The 19757-nt window shown below is 41.8% G+C and overlaps 2 protein-coding genes across 2 annotated transcripts in view; both read left to right on the forward strand.

Annotated features, from left to right (window-relative positions):
- LOC135933816 (protein NLRC3-like) overlaps positions 1-19757 on the forward strand; it is a 225038-nt gene that overhangs the window by 103863 nt on the left and 101418 nt on the right. The gene's annotated exons all lie outside the window — the stretch shown is intronic.
- LOC134643111 (vascular endothelial growth factor receptor 1-like) overlaps positions 1-19757 on the forward strand; it is a 66862-nt gene that overhangs the window by 562 nt on the left and 46543 nt on the right. Inside the window, exons 2-4 of the mRNA XM_063495344.2 lie at positions 4967-5317; positions 5388-5504; positions 6379-6720. Of these exons, the coding sequence (XP_063351414.2) occupies positions 4967-5317; positions 5388-5504; positions 6379-6720 (810 nt within the window). The remainder of the gene's footprint in view (positions 1-4966; positions 5318-5387; positions 5505-6378; positions 6721-19757) is intronic.

Below are 19757 nucleotides of genomic sequence, written 5' to 3' on the forward strand. Positions count from 1 at the left end.
CCCGAAGGAGCCAGCTTTAGGTTTTACAGTTATTATAGATGTTTGAAGGCTGTAAAAGCCCTCACTACACAGTTTATACACTTTTCTCAGAAAGGTTTGAACATTTTCACACTTTTCTCTCTTGTTTAAACACAAAGTTCAAATAAGTCCAGTACTATAGAATGAAACCAAAGACACCCACGGGCAGGAACTGCCGGACTGACATAATGAATTAATTAAATACACCATTACATAAATAATTAAATGTGGCAATAATTAATTAAAATTGGGAATAATTAATTACATAAATATTTATGACTATGATTTATTTATTTATTTATTTTACATTTTAATTAATTATTGCCACATTTAATGAATTATTTAATGGTGTATTTAATTAATTAATTCAGCCCTCACCATTAAATAATTTTATCTATCAACCTCACCAATCAAACTAAGGGGGTGGGGTTAACGCTGATCAGTCTAAACCAGGGGTCCCCAATCCCAGTCCACGAGGGCCGGTGTCCCTGCAGGTTTTAGCCGTGTCCTTGATCCATCACAGCTGATTTAAATGGATAAATTACCTCCTCAACATGTCTTGAAGTTCTCCAGAGGCCTGGTAATGAACTAATCATGTGATTCAGGTGTGTGGACCCAGGGTGAGATCTAAAACCTGTAGGGACACCGGCCCTCGTGGACTGGGATTGGGGACCCCTGGTCTAAACCATTGCTTTGGTGGCCATTGTTTTTAGAAGGCGTTTCTGCATGTGGAAAAGCTTGTTCGACACTATGAAACACATACAGAGTTCATGATGTTCGGCTAATATTTTTGTTGTGAATATTAATCATGAGGGTAAACGGCCCTGTACACCACGGAGCGAGGTCAGCATGTCCACCATATCTGCAGCTCTGTGAGTTAACCAGTTTCCCAGCTGGGTCACATGAAAGTGTCGGCAGTAGTGATGGGATTTCTGACTCTTTTTAGAGAACCGGCTCTTTCGGCTCGACTCACTAAAAAGAGCCGGCTCTTTCGGCTCCGAAACGGCTCTTCAGGTTGTTTTGTTGCTTTAATTAATTTATTATTAACAATAATATAAAATTATGAACAAAAGGAATTACTAATGTAAAAAAAAGTGGTTTTATTTATATATGTTTATATATAAATATATGCGGTGGCCCCTAGAGACAAAACACGTACAAACTCCAAAACACATTTCTAGCGTTAACTGAAATTCCAAAACAGAGCTACCTAGATCACTTAAATTACACAGTTGAAAGCATATGTGTATTGTTTGTGTAGTTATACACAAGCATTCATATATATTCAAATAATTTTAAAAAAAATGTTCATTTACCTGTTACTACTACACACCAAATCCGGTCGCTGGTACTTGCTGGCTTGTGTAGCCACTAGGTAACAAAACCTCAACACTGCACCTAGCATCCTGGAGCACTTCTGTTGTCTTTTGTACGTGTTTTGAGTTTTTATGTGCTTCAGAGTTTTTACGTGTTTTGGAGTTTGTACGTGCTTTGTCTCTAGGTGTCACCATAAATATACTTTTATTTATTCACTCCACATAAAATGTAATAAATAAATCATATAATACAAAAACCAACTATTCACATTTCAATTTTTAACTATTTAAATTTTCAGCTTTTTCCTTTTAAACAAATTTAAAGTGAAACAACACAAAACACTGCAAACCACAACACAGTTAAATATAAATTAAAATATGAAAACAAAAAGAAGATGCACATTCTCTGTCATATGGACCTGCATGAATAAACTTTCTGAATCCTTTATCATCTGCAACTGAAAATAGTTGTGGATGATTACTATACCTTTCTAATGTGACGTTGTTGTCCCTGGCTCTCTTTCTCTGTCTCTCCCTCCCGCTCTGTTCCTGTGCTACTGCGACTGTAACTACCGCCCCTCCCCCCTCTTCCCAGCGCAAAGCACAAGGCTCGCATGCGGAGTGAAGCAGAAAAAAAGAGCGAGAGAGAGGATGAGAGAAAGAAAAAAAAAAACCCACGGCTTGCGATAAGGAGCTGGCTCGCATCGTTCACTTCAAAGAGCCGGCTCTAAGAGCCATTTCGTTCGCGACCGACACATCACTAGTCGGCAGGATCAAACTAATCTAACGGTCATCTACGACATCTCCGAAAACATGGGAGCATTTCTGCTAACATGTTCTATGTTGACCAGCTGGCCAGACATGTGAAGATTAGGCCACTACATTCACGGCTAAAACAATACTAAAAGTGTAGTTGGTGACAGAAAAACGGGGAATTTTAAAACTTTACACCACCACCATTGCTGCCTGTGATTTGAAATGCGTTCTGGGATACCTGGCTGCCCCAAGACTGCACCAGCAATCGATTATCTAGGATCGACGTGTCTTGACTTACTTTGCACGGCAACCAATCAAATGTTAGAGAAGCTGCAGTGGCAGCGTTAACCCCCTGAGTTTGATGGGTGAAGCTGACAGATAAAATTATTTCAGGGTGAGACATGAAGGGGACAATAGTGCCATAATGAATTAATTAAATAAATCATTAAATAATTAATTAAATGTGTCATAAATATTTATTTAATTAATTACTTCCAATTTTAATTAATTATTGCCACATTTAATTAATTATTTAATGGTGTATTTAATAATTCATTATGTCAGTCCTGGTGTTCCACCCACGGGTGTCTTTGACAGTGCAAAACGTTTTGTCAACATTGTTGTGTTTGTTGGGGAAAAAACAACACACAGTACAGCACTTCAGCGTCACACTGATAGCGATCAGAGATTTATGTCAATTAGACAAGCTGAACGCATCCTGTACTGGGCAGGAGACACGGCACCAGATTGATTGACAATGGTCTACAGCCAATCAGGACACAGAACACAATGCGCTGTAAAAAAAAACCCCAAAACAACAACAAAAAGTGGCATGCAAAATTCCACAAAAAATATCCGCCAAACATCGAGGCCGCGAACAGTGAACCGCGTTATAGTGAGGGACCACTGTATACTGCATGGCTTTTTCAACACAAGCTTCAGAAAGCTTCGTTTGGCCATCAGTTTTCAGTTTCAGTTTTCAGTTTTATTTGTCATGTGCAAGTTAGCACAGGGTCAACATTGCAATGAAATGTATTTGACAAACAGAAGACAGTCAGCAGAATGGTACAGTAGAAGAAAAAAAATAATAATAAAAAATAAATAGAAAAATAGTAAAGAGCAAAATATTAATAAGATGTAGTAAAAGAAAAAAAATAGATTTCCAGCTAACTGACTAAATATATATATGTATATATAAATATAAGTACACACTAGTGATTAAATAAAGAAAATCTTAAATAGGAATGTGACGGGGGTGGGGGGGCAGATGGGACATTGCACAGTGGCAGGAATGAGCAGCAGTACAAACTGAACAGTACAAAAGTTTTTTTGGGGGGGGGGGTTTTTTGTGGCAGTTGTTACAGTATTGCACTTTTTTTTCAATATAAATATCAATAAAGTGGAGTGACCAGTGTAGATTATACAGAGTACTTGTGAAGCTGCAGGGTAGCTTCTGAGTGTGTCCTGTGGACTGTGTTGTGTGTGTTTAAGTGTTGTGGTTGAGGGTGTTGTATGGCTTGGTGGTAGAAACTGTGTTTAAGTCTTGTAGTCCGAGCAGACAGACTCCTGTAACGTCTGCCAGATGGTAACAAGGAGAACAGCTGATGTGCTGGGTGGCTGTGCTCCTTGATGATGCTGTGTGCTTTACGGAGGCATCGCTGAAGATAAATGTCCTGAATGGCAGGAAGCCTCGTGCCAGTGATGTGCTCTGCTGCCTTCACCACCCTCTGGTACGGAAGCTGCTTTGCCAGCAGCCGTAAATCACTACAAACTGTAATGCAGCTCGTCAGCAAGCTCTCGATTGCATACCTGTAGAAATTTGAGGTGATGTTGGCGTTCATGCCAAACTTCCTCAGCCTCCTCAGGAAGTAAAGCCGCTGGCGAGCTTTCCTGATAGCAGTGTCTGTGTGAAGGGTCCAGGAGAAGTCCTCGGTGATGTTGACTCCAAGGAATTTGAAGCTGCTGACCCTTTCGACCTTGACACCGTTGATGTGGATGGGCTGGTGTTCCCTGACTGGTCATTTCCGGTAGTCCACTATCATTTCTCTAGTTTTGCTGATGTTGAGAGTCAGGTTATTTTCCAGACACCACTCGTACAGTTCCATCACCTCCTCTCCATCACTAGCTTTATCCCCACTATAGGCAGAATCAGGATCTGACAAACGTCCAGAAACACCGTCTTCAGGCGGGGCGGCGATGAGATCCAAAGCTTCACGCAAGGTGAAGTGTTTGGCGTGTCCGGATTTTGGCTGCATAATAGTATGATGTGTAGAAAGTATGTTTTGAGTGTCTGTTATGTATAAACTGTATGTTTCTAAAAAAGCATGTGCAATATTACAAGCGAGAGAGAAAAAAAACTTAATTTCCTGGGAAAGTGACGTCACTTCCTGTTGTTGGACGACCGGTCCACGTGATAGGTCACGGTGACAAGTGATGTGAACAGCAGCTCAGATCGATGAAGAGTCTGACTCTGACTTGTAATTTGTTTTTATTTGTTGGCTTTTCACATGAATTATGTAAACATAATAGAGGAAGGGGACAGCACTCTGGGAAAAGCTGCATGTGTGATATGTAAACACAACTCGTCCAGTTTCACATGCAAAAAAAATTATTGAGTTAGCTTATGTGGTTGGAATTCTACCGGGATTTAAAAATAGTTACGCAAATCGGAGCTTGTCTGCTCCAACCAGGGTCAAAGTTCAACTTTTAATGTTAATCAGCAGCTGAAGAGTGTGGTGTTCATAAACCAGCAGAGACAAAACATCATATCTGTGTGTGTGTGTGTGTGTGTGTGTGTGTGTGTGTGTGTGTGTGTGTGTGTGTGAAAGGTCATGTGACTGTGAATCACAGCTTTGCTTTTGTGTTTCCCTCCTCAGTTTCACAGCATGCATCAGGGGTGGAGGTGAAGGTGTATGAGGGGGTGGAGTCTGTCCTGCTGCCCTGTCAGGTACCAGATAATGTTTCCAGGAGCTCCACATCAGCAGTGTGGGATCGTAATGGGTTCAGTAACCCAACAGTTCACATGCGTCTGCGGAGCAGAGATGATCATTCAAAACAAAACCCACGTTACACCAACCGAACGTCAATGAGAGACGATGCTCTGACGACTGGAGACCTCAGCCTCACTCTGAGGAACCCCACAGTCTTTGACAGTGGAACCTACAACTGCACCGCCCTGAATGCTGGACATGCTCAGAACTGGACTGAAGTACAGCTTAAGGTCAAAGGTCAGTGGACAGAATGTGAATTCATATAAACACGTTGATGATGTTCATGTCTCGTGTGTTTGTGTTACAGAAACTCCTCCAGTCTGGCCTAAAGTCCTCTCAGCTGTGCTGGGTACTCTGATCATCCTGGCTGCTGCCTTTGGTCTGTTTATGTACCGTGCATATAAAAGGATGAAGAACAGAGAAGGTGTGTGTGTGTGTGTGTGTGTGTGTGTGACTCAGTAACAGAGAGAGCACTCTGACCGATGTCTGTGACCTTTGACCTCCACACATGAATCTAGCAGCTCCTCACAGATTACTGAAACCAGCTGCTGATGTTTCCAACATGTCTGTAACATCTGGATGCAGTGTTAGCTTCAGCTCCTCCTTCCACAGGTGGAGGCTCCACCCACTGAGAAGGAGTCCTCATGAATGTAAATACCAGATCACATGATACAAACAATCTGAGGAGCGTGGAAACAAAAGCATCAGGGAGCAGAGGGGAGGGGCTACCCCACATCCTCCACCCAACACCACAATCTAAAATCCATCTTCAGTCAAAAATAATAATCATTATAATTTTTGTGATATTAGGAGCCATTATGAAGACACGGTGCCGTGGCAACAGGAAGTGAATTAGTGAAACGTGTCACAGCAGAGTGGGACGTGGCCCATTCTGTCTTTAGGCTGGTGTGTGAAAGTGTGCTTCCTTCTTGCTGTAAGAAGAGCTGCATAGCAGCTGTATGTGTGTAAATCCAATAGCTGTTGTGTGTTCAGTGTAGAGCAGTGCTGCTTCGTGCACAGCTTTCACTTTTACTCCATCACCTCCACCTTTGGTTGTAGATTTGCTGCTGGTTACATGATGGAGGATCTGACTCACTGACATCTGTGTAACAAGCTTTATTATCACTGTCACAGTTATAGTGTCTGACTCTGAGCTAAGGACATAGGCACGACTTAGCTTTGTACAATAACATATATATACATGTGTAATAACACACGTGAGGTCGTCGTATTTTTCAGTGTTTCACATTTAAATACAAGGACACTGATGTCTGTCTGTGTTCATGTTCTCCTCTCAGCTCTACAGCCAGAGGTGGTGGAGGTGCCACAGGGGGAGGAGTCTGTCCTGCTGCCCTTTAAAACCACGGCTTACCTTCCTCAGGACGTCACAGTGGAGTGGAGACTCACTGAACCCAAGCACATGAAGGTCCACGTGTATGAGAGTGGAAACAATCAGCCAGGTAAACAGGACCAGGTTTACAGAGGTCGCACAGGAGGCTGTGAAGATCCACTAAGAACTAAAGACCTCAGTCTGACCCTGAAACACCTCCACCTCACTGACAGTGGAGTCTACACCTGCACCGTCTACAACAAGGATGGACACACTCTGCTACAGAAATCAGTGATTCTCAGTGTCAGAGGTGAGTGTAACACATGACAGGTCACAGAGAAACTGATGATTTCTAAAGACTAATTAATAAATGATGAGGTGGTTGTGAGCTCGTCCTAAATGTTTGAAGTGTGGATTTGTGTTTGTGTCCAACAGCTCAGTGTTTCCTTCACCTTCATTTATAAACTGACACTGAAATGAACACCTGATCAAATAATAACAGATAATAACAGTAATTGTAATACCTGATGGAGAAGATTCATTTTCACTTATTGTATAAATGATGTCCTGTTAATGAAGAGAGGCTTCATTGCAATCAGTTTTTGCTTTGTTCTGTGTGTGTGAAGTGTACCTGCAAACAGCAGTCAGGCTATGTGAAACATAGAACTGTGGCTCATGTAGAGTGTCTTATTAGAGTAGAAGGGTTAGCATCCTGCTAACAGGAAGTGTTTCATTCACAGCATCATTGAGTCAGCCGTGTGAAGGTCAAAGGTCAGGGCTGATGTTTCTCTCCTTTCATTTAGATTCATCTTTGAACCTGGAGTGCCTAAAGTGTCATTTAGTGGGAATTGAACTGGTCAGTATCCAAATAAATTTAGCAGCATAGTTCATGATGTAGGGGCCAAAATAGAGTTTTTTCAATGACTCACATTTTTCACCACGGTAACCTCCCAGCCCAGTGTTCATTCAGTGGGCTGGTTTCAGTCATTGTGTAAATGTACTGTTTATAAGGTTGGTATCATGTTCAAAACTTTTCAGAAGGAATCTCAGGACAAAGGTCTGTCATTTAAAAAGATTTAATTTACTTTGGCAGTTGAAATTACAAGTTTCCACAGCGCTGTGGACCTCTGTATGAACCAGCAGCATGCTTCACAAAAAGGATAACCTTCAAGCGAGCTGTACAACATTATATAGTGAGCCAAAAACAAAGATTATAGGTATGTTACAATGTACTAGAGATGGCACGATACCACTTTTTTATGTCCGATACCGATACCGATATCATAAATTTGGATATCTGCCGATACCGATATGAATCCGATATAGTGTGTTTTTTAATCAATAAAACTGTTTTGTTAATATCTTGCTGCTTTTTGTATAAGTTCATACTCAAGTTAAAACAAAACAAAACACTAAAGCTATTCTGTTATACCTGTATGCAAAAAATACACTGCACCCAAAATATTTCATAGTTCAGCAACACTGATCAATCTAATAAACCTACTCCATCCTTCCTATTCTGGTATTTTAAAGAGTAAGCAACCTAACTAATAGGGTTCTAAAACTCCCAGCAAAAAAAAAAAAAAAAAAAAAAAAAAAAATAGGGAACCACCCACCCTCCAGCTCGTGATGCTTAATCGACATAATCAACTTTAATTTGATGCAGTGTGAAAAAAAAGCACAGAAATCAATTATTTTTCAAGAATAATTAAATAGATTCAACATCTTTCTTCTACAGAATTGCAGACTGCACAGATGGTACCTTCCCAAAGGAAAAAGTATTATAGCTTACTAGGGTATATTAGACTTAACAGTTACTATATACAGTAATGGACTTCTATACATTTTACATCAGATTAAAACTTTGGGTGTAAGATTCAGATAATTATTTATTGAAAGCTAGACATTTTAAATGAGAATAAGAAAGAAAAGTATGTCTTTGTGCCCCCTTTTCCCTGTTCATGCCCTATCGGCCCCCCGGGCTAAACTTTGCTAGATCCGCCCCTGCACAGTTACCAGCCGTCAGCGACGTAGAAAAGGATCCTGGTCTAGAAAGTAATATTATATAAATTCTAACAACAGCTTATCAAGCTTAAACGTGCTGCTGTTGTTCAGCCGCTGGTTTCCTCTTTCTGGTGCGAAGTGGGCAATAAACAAAGAAGAGAGACGGACTTGCGACAGAAAAGCCGATCAGCTGATCATTGAGTAGTTTCATGATTGAAGTAGCAACAAGAGAGGGAGAGAGAAGAGGCAGTCGCTCCATATATCGGTTGTTAAGCTTAACGCGGGAACGCTTTACAAACATTCAGAGATGAACTTACACACTTGCTTTACTTCTCTCTGGGATAACTTCCTCGGAGATGAAATGCGGGATTGCTATCGAGGCTACAAATACACACAGCCGCTCTATCACGTGATGCATACTGCTCCGATGTGCTACAGTTATGAGCCGAGTTACGCCGTGTCGCAAGTTTTTTGAGGTGCTTTTTTGATATTTAATGGATCGGATTACATTTTTTATTTCCCTCCGATATCCGATCCAATAATTTACGTCAGTATCGGACCGATACCGATACGTAATATCGGATCGGTCCATCTCTACAATGTACATGGCATGAAGGGATGTTATGTACATTGTAACATACCTATACTAGACCCATATTTTATATTTTTGCTAATATATATTTTGTAATTTTGTCAGTTACCAATTAACGATAAAATAATCCTCATTTGATAATACCTGTCTTGCTTCCATGCCCTGGTAACTGGCCCATCCAGAGCTGTATCATTTTAAAATATACGTACAACAAGCCAAACTACACGTTGATCACACCAGTCCTTTCTCCGGCAAGAGCATCTCCAACGGCATCCTACTCTGGACTGTCAAAGGTGACTCTAACGCCGACTGTTCTGACAGTCCTGTTTATTGCATTCCCTGGTCAGTGTTGTGGATAGGCGTAGCTTTGGGTCACGTGGTGTCGGTAATAGTAATAGTGATTGCTATATCACCTGTTCACGTCTCGAGGGAATTTTTGTGAATGAGTGGGTGATGGGGGAAGTCGACTTTTGCTGACCGCTCAAGCTTAGAATGTTTTTGATCACTGTTTTTCTACAGATTTTAATATTTGATAACAAATAAAGAAGTTTTTAATCTGGAACTTTGACTTACGTTTTGAACAGCGGGTGCGTCAACATTATTCCACTATTCAGCTGCTCGGCGACTCAGAGGCTTGACAGTCGCCAATAGTCAGGTTAGCCAATCTCTGCACAATTGGAATGAGCATAATCAACATGGTCAACATTTTATTTGGTGCTTTTTCAAAATATTATAGATTGGAACCCCCAATCCCTATGGGGTTTGCTAAGTTATATTTATCTAGAACTCCTCTCTGTCTCTAAATTCTGGAGAGTTTTGTGTAGGATTAAAGTAGTCTAATGATGACCCTCTATTTCAGGTTTCTGGACTGCTGTATTTTGCATATGACTGGCAGTCTCAAAATGCCACTCCTCCTTTTGGAGTCCAAGTCAGTTCAGCTCTAGAGTGTCTGTTGGAAATGGTTAAAATATTCATTGATGAAATTGTTGCTCCAGCATCAGCCATTAAGCACATCTTCTCACCCTCGATTGTACAGGTTTCCCTTGTCTCTGTCATGGGTGTTGTTCGAGCTGCACATACTCCAGGGTCCCATAGGTATGGGTTTTGGTCCAGATCTCGGGGACCACCTTGCTGTCTAGGCTGGGGCATTTGTTGGTAGTTTGGTGCTCTCTCATTATCATAGTCTGGAATTCGTCGTTGTGGTCCAGATATTGGTCTCTGGGCCCTCATCTGCTGTGGATATTGGTTTGGGCACTCACTCCTCCAATGTCCTCTTGTTCCACAGGCAATGCAAATGACTCTGTCCATTTGAGGCCCTCTTTGTTGTCTTTCATGCACTTCTGGCTGGTGTTCCCCTCTAAAGCGTCCTCTTCCAGTATTCCACCTTGGTGCAGATCTTGGGCCTGGACCTGGTTGTTGTCTTTGTAGCTGTGGTTTACGCTCAGGCTGTGTTTGTGTAGCCAATGCAGCAGCCACAGATTGTTGTATTTCTACTTTTAAGTTGACAAACACGGCCACCATTTGTTTGGCTTTAAATTTGTTGTTCTTTACCTCTGAGTCCTTTTCTTCCTTCTGATGATTAAGCTTTGGGTTCATTGTTTTGCCTTTCGCTCTGCTTTCTCTCTTTGCCTCCTGACATAATGTTGCAAGTGCTCTCCACAATGAATCCGTTATAACACTCAATCTAACCACTCCATCAAGAGACTCTTGCACAGAACTTGGGAGACCAATTTCACACTGTTTTCTCCACAAGTGAACGGGGGCGATCGTGGCTCAAGAGTTGGGAGTTCACCTTGTAATCGGAAGGTTGCCGGTTCGAGCCCCAGCTTGGACAGTCTCGGTCGTTGTGTCCTTGACCACCACCCGTTGCCTACTGGTGGTGGTCAGAGAGCCCGGTGGCGCCAGTGTCCGGCAGCCTCGCCTCTGTCAGTGCGCCCCAGGGTGGCTGTGGCTACAACGTAGCTTGCCATCACCAGTGTGTGAATGTGTGCGTGAATGGGTGAATGACTGGATATGTAAAGCGCTTTGGGGTCCTTAGGGACTAGTAAAGCGCTATATAAATACAGGCCATTTACCATTTACCATTTACAAGTGTATGGTTACCTCACTCCTATCATGTCACATTCCTGTGTGATGTTCCCAGAGCTTGGCTACTCGCTCCAGATATTCAGTCAAGGACTCATTGGCTTCCAACTTCAGTCCTTTAAGTGCCCTTAGATATTTCATTCCTGGGTACAGGGTTCTTATACATCTCCAGAGGGCGTTTTTGAAGGGATCAAATTGATAACTATCACTGGTTTTAGATCCGTGGAATTCCTTCCAAAAGTCTCCGTGCTCTGTGTACTCATGTTCAAAAAAGCAAGGCACGAATGTCTCCAATGGCAAGTGTCTCTCCTGCTGTGTTCTCTTTAAAAGTTGAAATCCATGCTGGTGCTCTAGCACATAAAGGTGGTAATGTTCCCACCAGTTCTTCTATATCTTTGAGAAAAACTGGTTCTTCTATTGTTGTCATGTGAAACTCAAGCATAGCAAGTTGTTGATGTTTCTTTCCTGCCTCCAGTCTGATCCGGTGGACATGGCTGCCTAAAGTGCTTTGAGGTGACTTTTGTTGTGATTTGGCACTATATGAATAAAAGTGAATTGAATAGATGCAGGTATTTCTCTACAATCAATTTCATCCTCCGTGTCATATTCATGACAAGGGGTTAGGGTTAGGCTTTGTCAGTCTTTGTCTTTGTTATTTGCTTGGTCAGTTTTGATTTTGCCTTGGGCTGATGATATCTCTCAGCTTTCTTGGCACGTTTCTGACTGAGAGCTGCAGTCTCACCCTCATGGTCATTGTCGGTGGTTTCTTTTTGATTCTCAGAATCTGAGTCAGTCATCCTCTCCTTTCTTCCAGTCTGCTGTTCTCCTCTTGGTATCTCCTGAGTTGTTATTGGAGGAATTATTGTCGAATCTCCTTGTAGCTTGTCTGGTAGAAGGAATAGGTTTTGGAAGGGATTATGGGATGAGGAGGAGGAGGAGGAGGAGGGGAGGGGGGGGGGGTCTCCCTCACACCAGGGCCCCAGCATCCATGTGATTTCCTTGCCTGACATCTGTGCAGTTTGAGTTTGCTTGACTGGATCCTCTCTGGTAGTCATATCAGACCATTCTCTTGATAGCTTCTCCGTTGCACGCTGTTCACAGCATCCTGTTGTTTTCCTCTCTCTGCATCAGGTTGTCATTTAGGTGTGACATCCATTATCACTGAATTCAATTTCCTTGGATGACCAGTGTCCCCAGGTGTGCTGTCAGATTTAGACGAACTCAAACAGTCAGGGAGTTCAGGGTGGAGTTTAAGCACAGTAGAAGCACCAGGTACTGTAGTTGGCTGCCCAGTCCTTAGTGATGATGTTTTTTTGGTTTTCACCTTGTAACTTCAATGTTTCAATTCAATTCAATTTTATTTATATAGCGCCAAACAACAACAGCAGTCGCCTCAAGGCGCTTTATATTGTAAGGGAGACCCTACAATAATACATACAGAGAGAACCCAACAATCATATGACCCCATATGAGCGAGCACTTTGGCCACAGTGGGAAGGAAAAACTCTCTTTTACCCAGAAGAAACCTCTGGCAGAACCAGGCTCAGGGAGGGGCGGGAAGCACAGGCAGAGGGGGCGGTGTGGCAGCAATTTTTTCACACCAGCCTATCAGTTAACGAAAGACCAAGACAGAGTTTTAATTCATTTGAAAGCCTGATGCTTAGCCTTGTCCAACCCAGCTGTAAAACTCAGAAACCAGTCTTACTTGTTACCATCTATCGTCCACCTGGGCCTTACACAGAGTTTCTGTCTGATTTCTCAGACTTTTTATCTGATTTAGTGCTCAGCTCAGATAAAATAATTATTGCGGGTGATTTTAACATCCATGCAGATGCTAAAAATGACAGCCTCAACATGGCATTTAATCTGTTATTAGACTCAATTGGATTCTCTCAAAATGTAAAAGAACCCACCCACCACTTTAATCACACTCTAGATCTTGTTTTAACATATGGCATAGAAACTCAACATTTAACAGTGTTTCCTGAAAACCCTCTGCTGTCTGATCATTTCCTGATAACATTTACATTTGCATTGATTACACAGCAGTGGAGAGTAGACTTTATCAAAGTAGATGTCTTTCTGAAAGTGCTGTAAATAAGTTTAAGGGTCCGAAATTGAGGACGAGAGTAAAACAATGATGGTCCAAAAGAGGTCAGTCAAACAATTGATTTTAATGAATACACGCAGCGTGGGGAGACGTACACTGGAAACCATCAGTTGTAAATCCCCGCCCAAAAATACACTTCAGATTGCTTTTATAATATCAGGGTATTGTAACGCCCCCTCTTGCGTTTACAAGAACATAATTTGCATCTTAAGAACATTATTTGCCTCTTCTACAGACAATGATCAATTTTAAGAGATAACTACAGAGACAGGAGTTCCCCTTTCTGGCATCCTTTTCCAAATATGGTGATGAGGTCCCCATGGACTTGTCCTCCTCTTTGGCCCATCTTCTGTCACCTGTTACTAGGCAAACTCAAATGCAACAAGAAGCTGAATACATTCAGGCCTTTGCTCAGCTACTATTTTACTGTAACATTATACTCAGCATATAAGCTTTTAAGATTATAGATTTAACTCAACGATTTAAGTGGTTGTAACTGCACCTGTAATAAACATGTTAATATGTGATTATGATAACCCCTGTAATACAAATTATAACATAATGCCAGCAACTTAAATAAATGCTTGGATGAAATGATAATTAATGCAATGATAAAGATGATGGTTATGTAAAATAATCCCTGTAATTCCACACCATCTATCGTCCACCTGGGCCTTACACAGAGTTTCTGTCTGATTTCTCAGACTTTTTATCTGATTTAGTGCTCAGCTCAGATAAAATAATTATTGCGGGTGATTTTAACATCCATGCAGATGCTAAAAATGACAGCCTCAACATGGCATTTAATCTGTTATTAGACTCAATTGGCTTCTCTCAAAATGTTAAAGAACCCACCCACCACTTTAATCACACTCTAGATCTTTCTTAAAAAACAATATGGCATAGAAACTGAACATTTAACAGTGTTTCCTGAAAACCCTCTGCTGTCTGATCATTTCCTGATAACATTTACATTTGCATTGATTACACAGCAGTGGAGAGTAGACTTTATCAAAGTAGATGTCTTTCTGAAAGTGCTGTAAATAAGTTTAAGGGTCCGAAATTGAGGACGAGAGTAAAACAATGATGGTCCAAAAGAGGTCAGTCAATCAATTGATTTTAATGAATACACGCAGCGTGGGGAGACGTACACTGGAAACCATCAGTTTCAAAGTAGATGTCTTTCTGAAAGTGCTGTAAATAAGTTTAAGAATATAATCCACCCACTGCTATCATCTTCAATGTCCTGTACCAACATAGAGCAGAGCAGCTATCTGAACGCTACTCCAACAGAGGTCGATTATCTTGTTAATAATTTTACCTCCTCACTCATTTATTGTAAGTGTAAATGTTATCAGGAAATGATCAGACAGTAGAGGGTTTTCAGGAAACACTGTTAAATGTTCAGTTTCTATGCCATATTGTTTTTTAAGAAAGATCTAGAGTGTGATTAAAGTGGTGGGTGGGTTCTTTAACATTTTGAGAGAAGCCAATTGAGTCTAATAACAGATTAAATGCCAGGTTGAGGCTGTCATTTTTAGCATCTGGCCTCTGGCCAAAATAACATCTCTGATGGACAGAGTCTCCCACCCCATGCATGTAAATGTTGCTGAACTGCAGAGCTCCTTCAGTGACAGACTGCTGCATCCTAGATGCATGAAGGAGCGTTTCCGCAGCTCCTTCCTCCCTGCAGCTGTCAGACTGTACAATCAGAACTGCTCCCAACAAAGATAGATGTTTACATCTGCGCTGTAACTGCAATAAGTTAATCATCCGATTTGCAACCTGGTTTGCCTCTTATCTGTAGTTATTTTTATTTAATTTAATAACTGTACAGTACTCTGTTTCTAGTAACCATTGTCCTTAATGTAAATATGTAAGAAAAATTGTGTATGTTTCTGTTCCGTTTGTTTGTATATGTGTCTTTCTGGCGGCTGTCACAACCAAATTTCCCCTTGTGGGACAATTAAAGGATTATTCTGTTCTATCTACATGGATGTTAAAATCACCCACAATAATTATTTTATCTGAGCTGAGCACTAAATCAGATAAAAAGTCTGAGAAATCAGAGAGAAACTCTGTGTAAGGCCCAGGTGGACGATAGATGATAACAAGTAAGACTGGTTTCTGAGTTTTACAGCTGGGGTGGACAAGGCTAAGCATCAGGCTTTCAAATGAATTAAAACTCTGTCTGGGACTTTGGTTGATTAATAGGCGTTGATTGTAGTCTGGATTTTTGAGTCTTATTTGTCTTCCTTTTGCTCTTATCTTCTGGTAGCACATTTTTATGGTTGTCATCATGTGCTCATGTTTTTGTCCATTTCCTTCCTTTTGGAGCCTTCTGATTTCCTCCCTTCTTCCATTCTGAGTGTGCTTGCTCATATTCATCATTAGCTTGTTTTCTATATTTGGAATATGGTAGTGGCCCCCCAACACAAGATGATACATAGCCTTGCTTTTTGCACTGATCCCATCTCTTGTTCAATTTCTTCTCCATTGTAGATCTTGCTTTCTTATCTTCTATACCATCCAACATCCATAACATATTTATCTAATTGACCCAAACTCTTAATCATGGTGAAATTGCAATGTCCGCAATTATACTTTTATTCAGATTCTCTTTTTATTGTTTAATTTATGTTAAAGTTTCCGTCCCTTTTCCTTTTAAATGTTTTAAGTTTGTTTATCTGTTTTTGTTTTCTTCTAGGAATAAAGACTCCCCTTTTCCCAGGTCTTAATTACTATTACATTTCCTTTTATTGTTTGGGACTGAAAATAAATTCAACTTTTCTAATTACTAAGGTTTAGACGATCAACCTCTATTTTGAAATGATGACAGCACAATGCTTTTTTTTCGAGCCTTAAGATCAAATGGAAAGATCAGAACCAAATACAATTGATTCTATAGCTGTCAGTTGATTACTGACTGATAACAAAATTAATTAAATCGACACAGACACTGTGATCTTGTTTAACTTATGGCATAGAAACTGAATTTTTAACACAGACACAAAAAAGAACCAGTACACTTTTTAACTGTTTCATGATATCAGAGATTAATTTAGGGGGGTTAGAATACAGAACCAATTAGCAGTCAACTCTATAGCTCTCAATTGATCACAACTAATGGCAAGATTGATTTATAATGATCAACGTGTAGTGACCAATATATAGAAATACCAGCTAATTCTACAGTTGTTTACTGATATCAGAAATCAGCTCAAAGGAAACTCAAAAACAACACTAATTAACAGTTAACTCTGCAGCTGTTAACTGATCAGAACTGATATAAAAATCAATGCAATCTGAATGCAAAAATGAACACAAAACAAATACCTGATTACTATAAATTGATAACAGAAAACGACTTAAAGAAAATTCAGAATACAAGGCCAGTTAGGAGATACCTTTATAGGTATTAACTGATGACACTGACAACAAAATCAATTACAATGATCCAAATGCAGAAATTTCAAATCAATTCAATTCAATTTTATTTATACAGCGCCAAATCACAACAGCAGTTGCCTCAAGGCGCTTTATATTGTACAGTAGATCGTACAATAATAGATACAGAGAAAAACCCAAAAATCATATGACCCCCTATGAGCAAGCACTTTGGCGACAGTGGGAAGGAAAAACTCCGTTTTAACAGGAAGAAACCTCCGGCAGAACCAGGCTCAGGGAGGGACGGGGCCATCTGCTGTGATTGGTTGGGGTAAGAGAAGGAAAACAGGATAAAGACATGCTGTGGAAGAGAGACAGAGATTAATAACAGATATGATTCAATGCAGAGAGGTCTATTAACACATAGTGAGTGAAGAAGAAACACCTAGTGCATCATGGGAATCCCCGGCAGCCTACGTCTATTGCAGCATAACTAAGGGAGGATTCAGGGTCACCTGGTCCAGCCCTAACTATATGCTTTAGCAAAAAGGAAAGTTTGAAGCCTGATCTTGAAAGTAGAGATAGTGTCTGTCTCCTGAATCCAAACTGGAAGCTGGTTCACAGAAGAGGGGCCTGAAAACTGAAGGCTCTGCCTCCCATTCTACTTTTAAATACTCTAGGAACATCTAGTAGGCCTGCAGAGCGAGAGTGAAGTGCTCTAATAGGGTGATATGGTACTACAAGGTCATTAAGATAAGATGGGGCCTGATTATTTAAGGCCTTGTATGTGAGGAGCAGGATTTTGAATTCAATTCTGGATTTAACAGGGAGCCAATGAAGGGAAGCCAAAACAGGAGAAATCTGCTCTCTCTTTCTAGTCCCTGTCAGTACTCTTGCTGCAGCATTTTGGATTAACTGAAGCCTTTTTAGCGAGTTTTTAGGAAAACGTTAAATGTTGAATAGTTGTGTATTTCTGTAATCTTCCAACACAATAAAAATGTCAAGAAATATATATATGTATATATATATATATATATATATATATATATATATTAAAACAAATCAAAAAATCCCCGCTTGCCCCCCCCTGTGGGCGGTCAATCCTTCAAGCTCAGTTACTCTACGAGAGGCCTGGGAGCTTGAGGTTCCTGCGCATTATCTTACCTGTTTCTAGGTCTGCGCTCTTCTGCACAGAGATCTCAGATGTTGTTCCTCTTCTCTGAGCCTTTGGTATTTCTCGAGCTTCTCGTGTTCCTTCTTCCTGATGTTGCTGACTTTTGGAACCGCTAGATCGATCACTACGGCCGTCTTCTTCTATTTGTCTACCACCACTGTGTCCGGTTGGTTAGCCACCACCATTTTGTCTGTCTGTATCTGGAAGTCCCACAGGATCTTAGCCCGGTCATTCTCTTTTTTATCTGGAGCCGCCAGTCTCACTCGCCTAACCCTGTGCCTGTTTAGCGCGGGATGTCCCCATAGTGGCCAATCTAAAAAATTTACAACAGAAATGACAAGCTACCGTCTGATTAATGAAATAAGTTAGTGCCGGTTCATGGTATCTGACAGGGGATTTCTTTAAATCACCCTGCGGTTAACTTTTACGAGGATGAGTAGACACACATTTTACAGTATCTGCCCCGATACCCGATACCAATATCGGTGCATCCCTAATATATATATATATATATAAAAAACACCCAGCACGGCCCTGCGGGCGGTTTATCCTTCAAGCTCGGGTCCTCTACCAGAGGCCTGGGAGCTTGAGGGTCCTGCGCAGTATCTTAGCTCTTTCCAGGACTGCGCTCTTCTGGACAGAGATCTCCGATGTTGTTCCCGGGATCTGCTGGAGCCACTCGCCTAGCTTGGGAGTCACCGCACCTAGTGCTCCGATTACCACGGGGACCACCGTCACCTTCACCCTCCACATCCTCTCGAGCTCTTCTCTGAGCCCTTGGTATTTCTCCAGCTTCTCGTGTTCCTTCTTCCTGATATTGCTGTCATTCGGAACCGCTACATCGATCACTACAGCCGTCTTCTTCTGTTTGTCTGCCACCACTATGTCCGGTTGGTTAGCCACCACCATTTTGTCCGTCTGCATCTGGAAGTCCCACAGGATCTTTGCTCGGTCATTCTCCATCACCCTTGGGGGCATCTCCCATTTTGACCTCGGGACTTCCAGGTTATACTCGGCACAGATGTTCCTGTACACTATGCCGGCCACTTGGTTATGGCGTTCCATGTATGCCTTGCCTGCTAGCATCTTGCACCCTGCTGTTATGTGCTGGATTGTCTCTCGGGCATCTTTACACAGCCTGCACCTGGGGTCTTGCCTGGTGTGATAGACCCCAGCCTCTATGGATCTTGTACTCAGAGCTTGTTCTTGTGCTGCCATGATTAGTGCCTCTGTGCTGTCTTTCAGTCCAGCTTCGTCCAGCCACTGGTAGGATTTCTGGATATCAGCCACCTCCTCTATCTGCCGGTGGTACATACCGTGCAGGGGCCTGTCCTTCCATGATGGTTCCTCGCCTTCCTCCTCTTTCTTGGGTTTCTGCTGCCTGAGGTATTCACTGAGCACGCTGTCAGTTGGGGCCATCTTCGTGATGTATTCATGGATGTTTCTTGTCTCATCCTGGACTGTGGTGCTGACACTCACCAGTCCCCGGCCCCCTCCCTTCCGCTTAGCGTACAGCCTCAGGGTGCTGGACTTGGGGTGAAACCCTCCATGCATGGTAAGGAGCTTTCTTGTCTTTATGTCAGTGGCTTCTATCTCCTCCTTTGGCCAGCCTATTACCCCAGCAGGTTACCTGATCACGGGCAGGGCGTAGGTGTTGATGGCCCGGATCTTGTTCTTACCGTTCAGCTGACTCCTCAGGACTTGCCTGACCCTCTGCAGGTACTTGGTGGTTGCAGCTTTCCTAGCGGCCTCTTCATGGTTCCCATTCGCCTGCGGGATCCCCAGGTACTTGTAACTGTCCTCTATGTCTGCAATGTTGCCTTCTGGTAGTTCAATCCCCTCAGTTCGGACTACCTTCCCTCTCTTTGTTACCATCTGACTACACTTCTCCAGTCCGAACGACATTCCAATGTCATTGCTGTATATCCTGGTAGTGTGTATCAGTGAATTGATGTCTCGTTCACTCTTGGCATACAGCTTGATGTCATCCATGTA

The sequence above is a fragment of the Pelmatolapia mariae genome, linkage group LG15, assembly GCF_036321145.2.
Source record: "Pelmatolapia mariae isolate MD_Pm_ZW linkage group LG15, Pm_UMD_F_2, whole genome shotgun sequence".
In the NCBI taxonomy this organism is placed as follows: domain Eukaryota; kingdom Metazoa; phylum Chordata; class Actinopteri; order Cichliformes; family Cichlidae; genus Pelmatolapia; species Pelmatolapia mariae.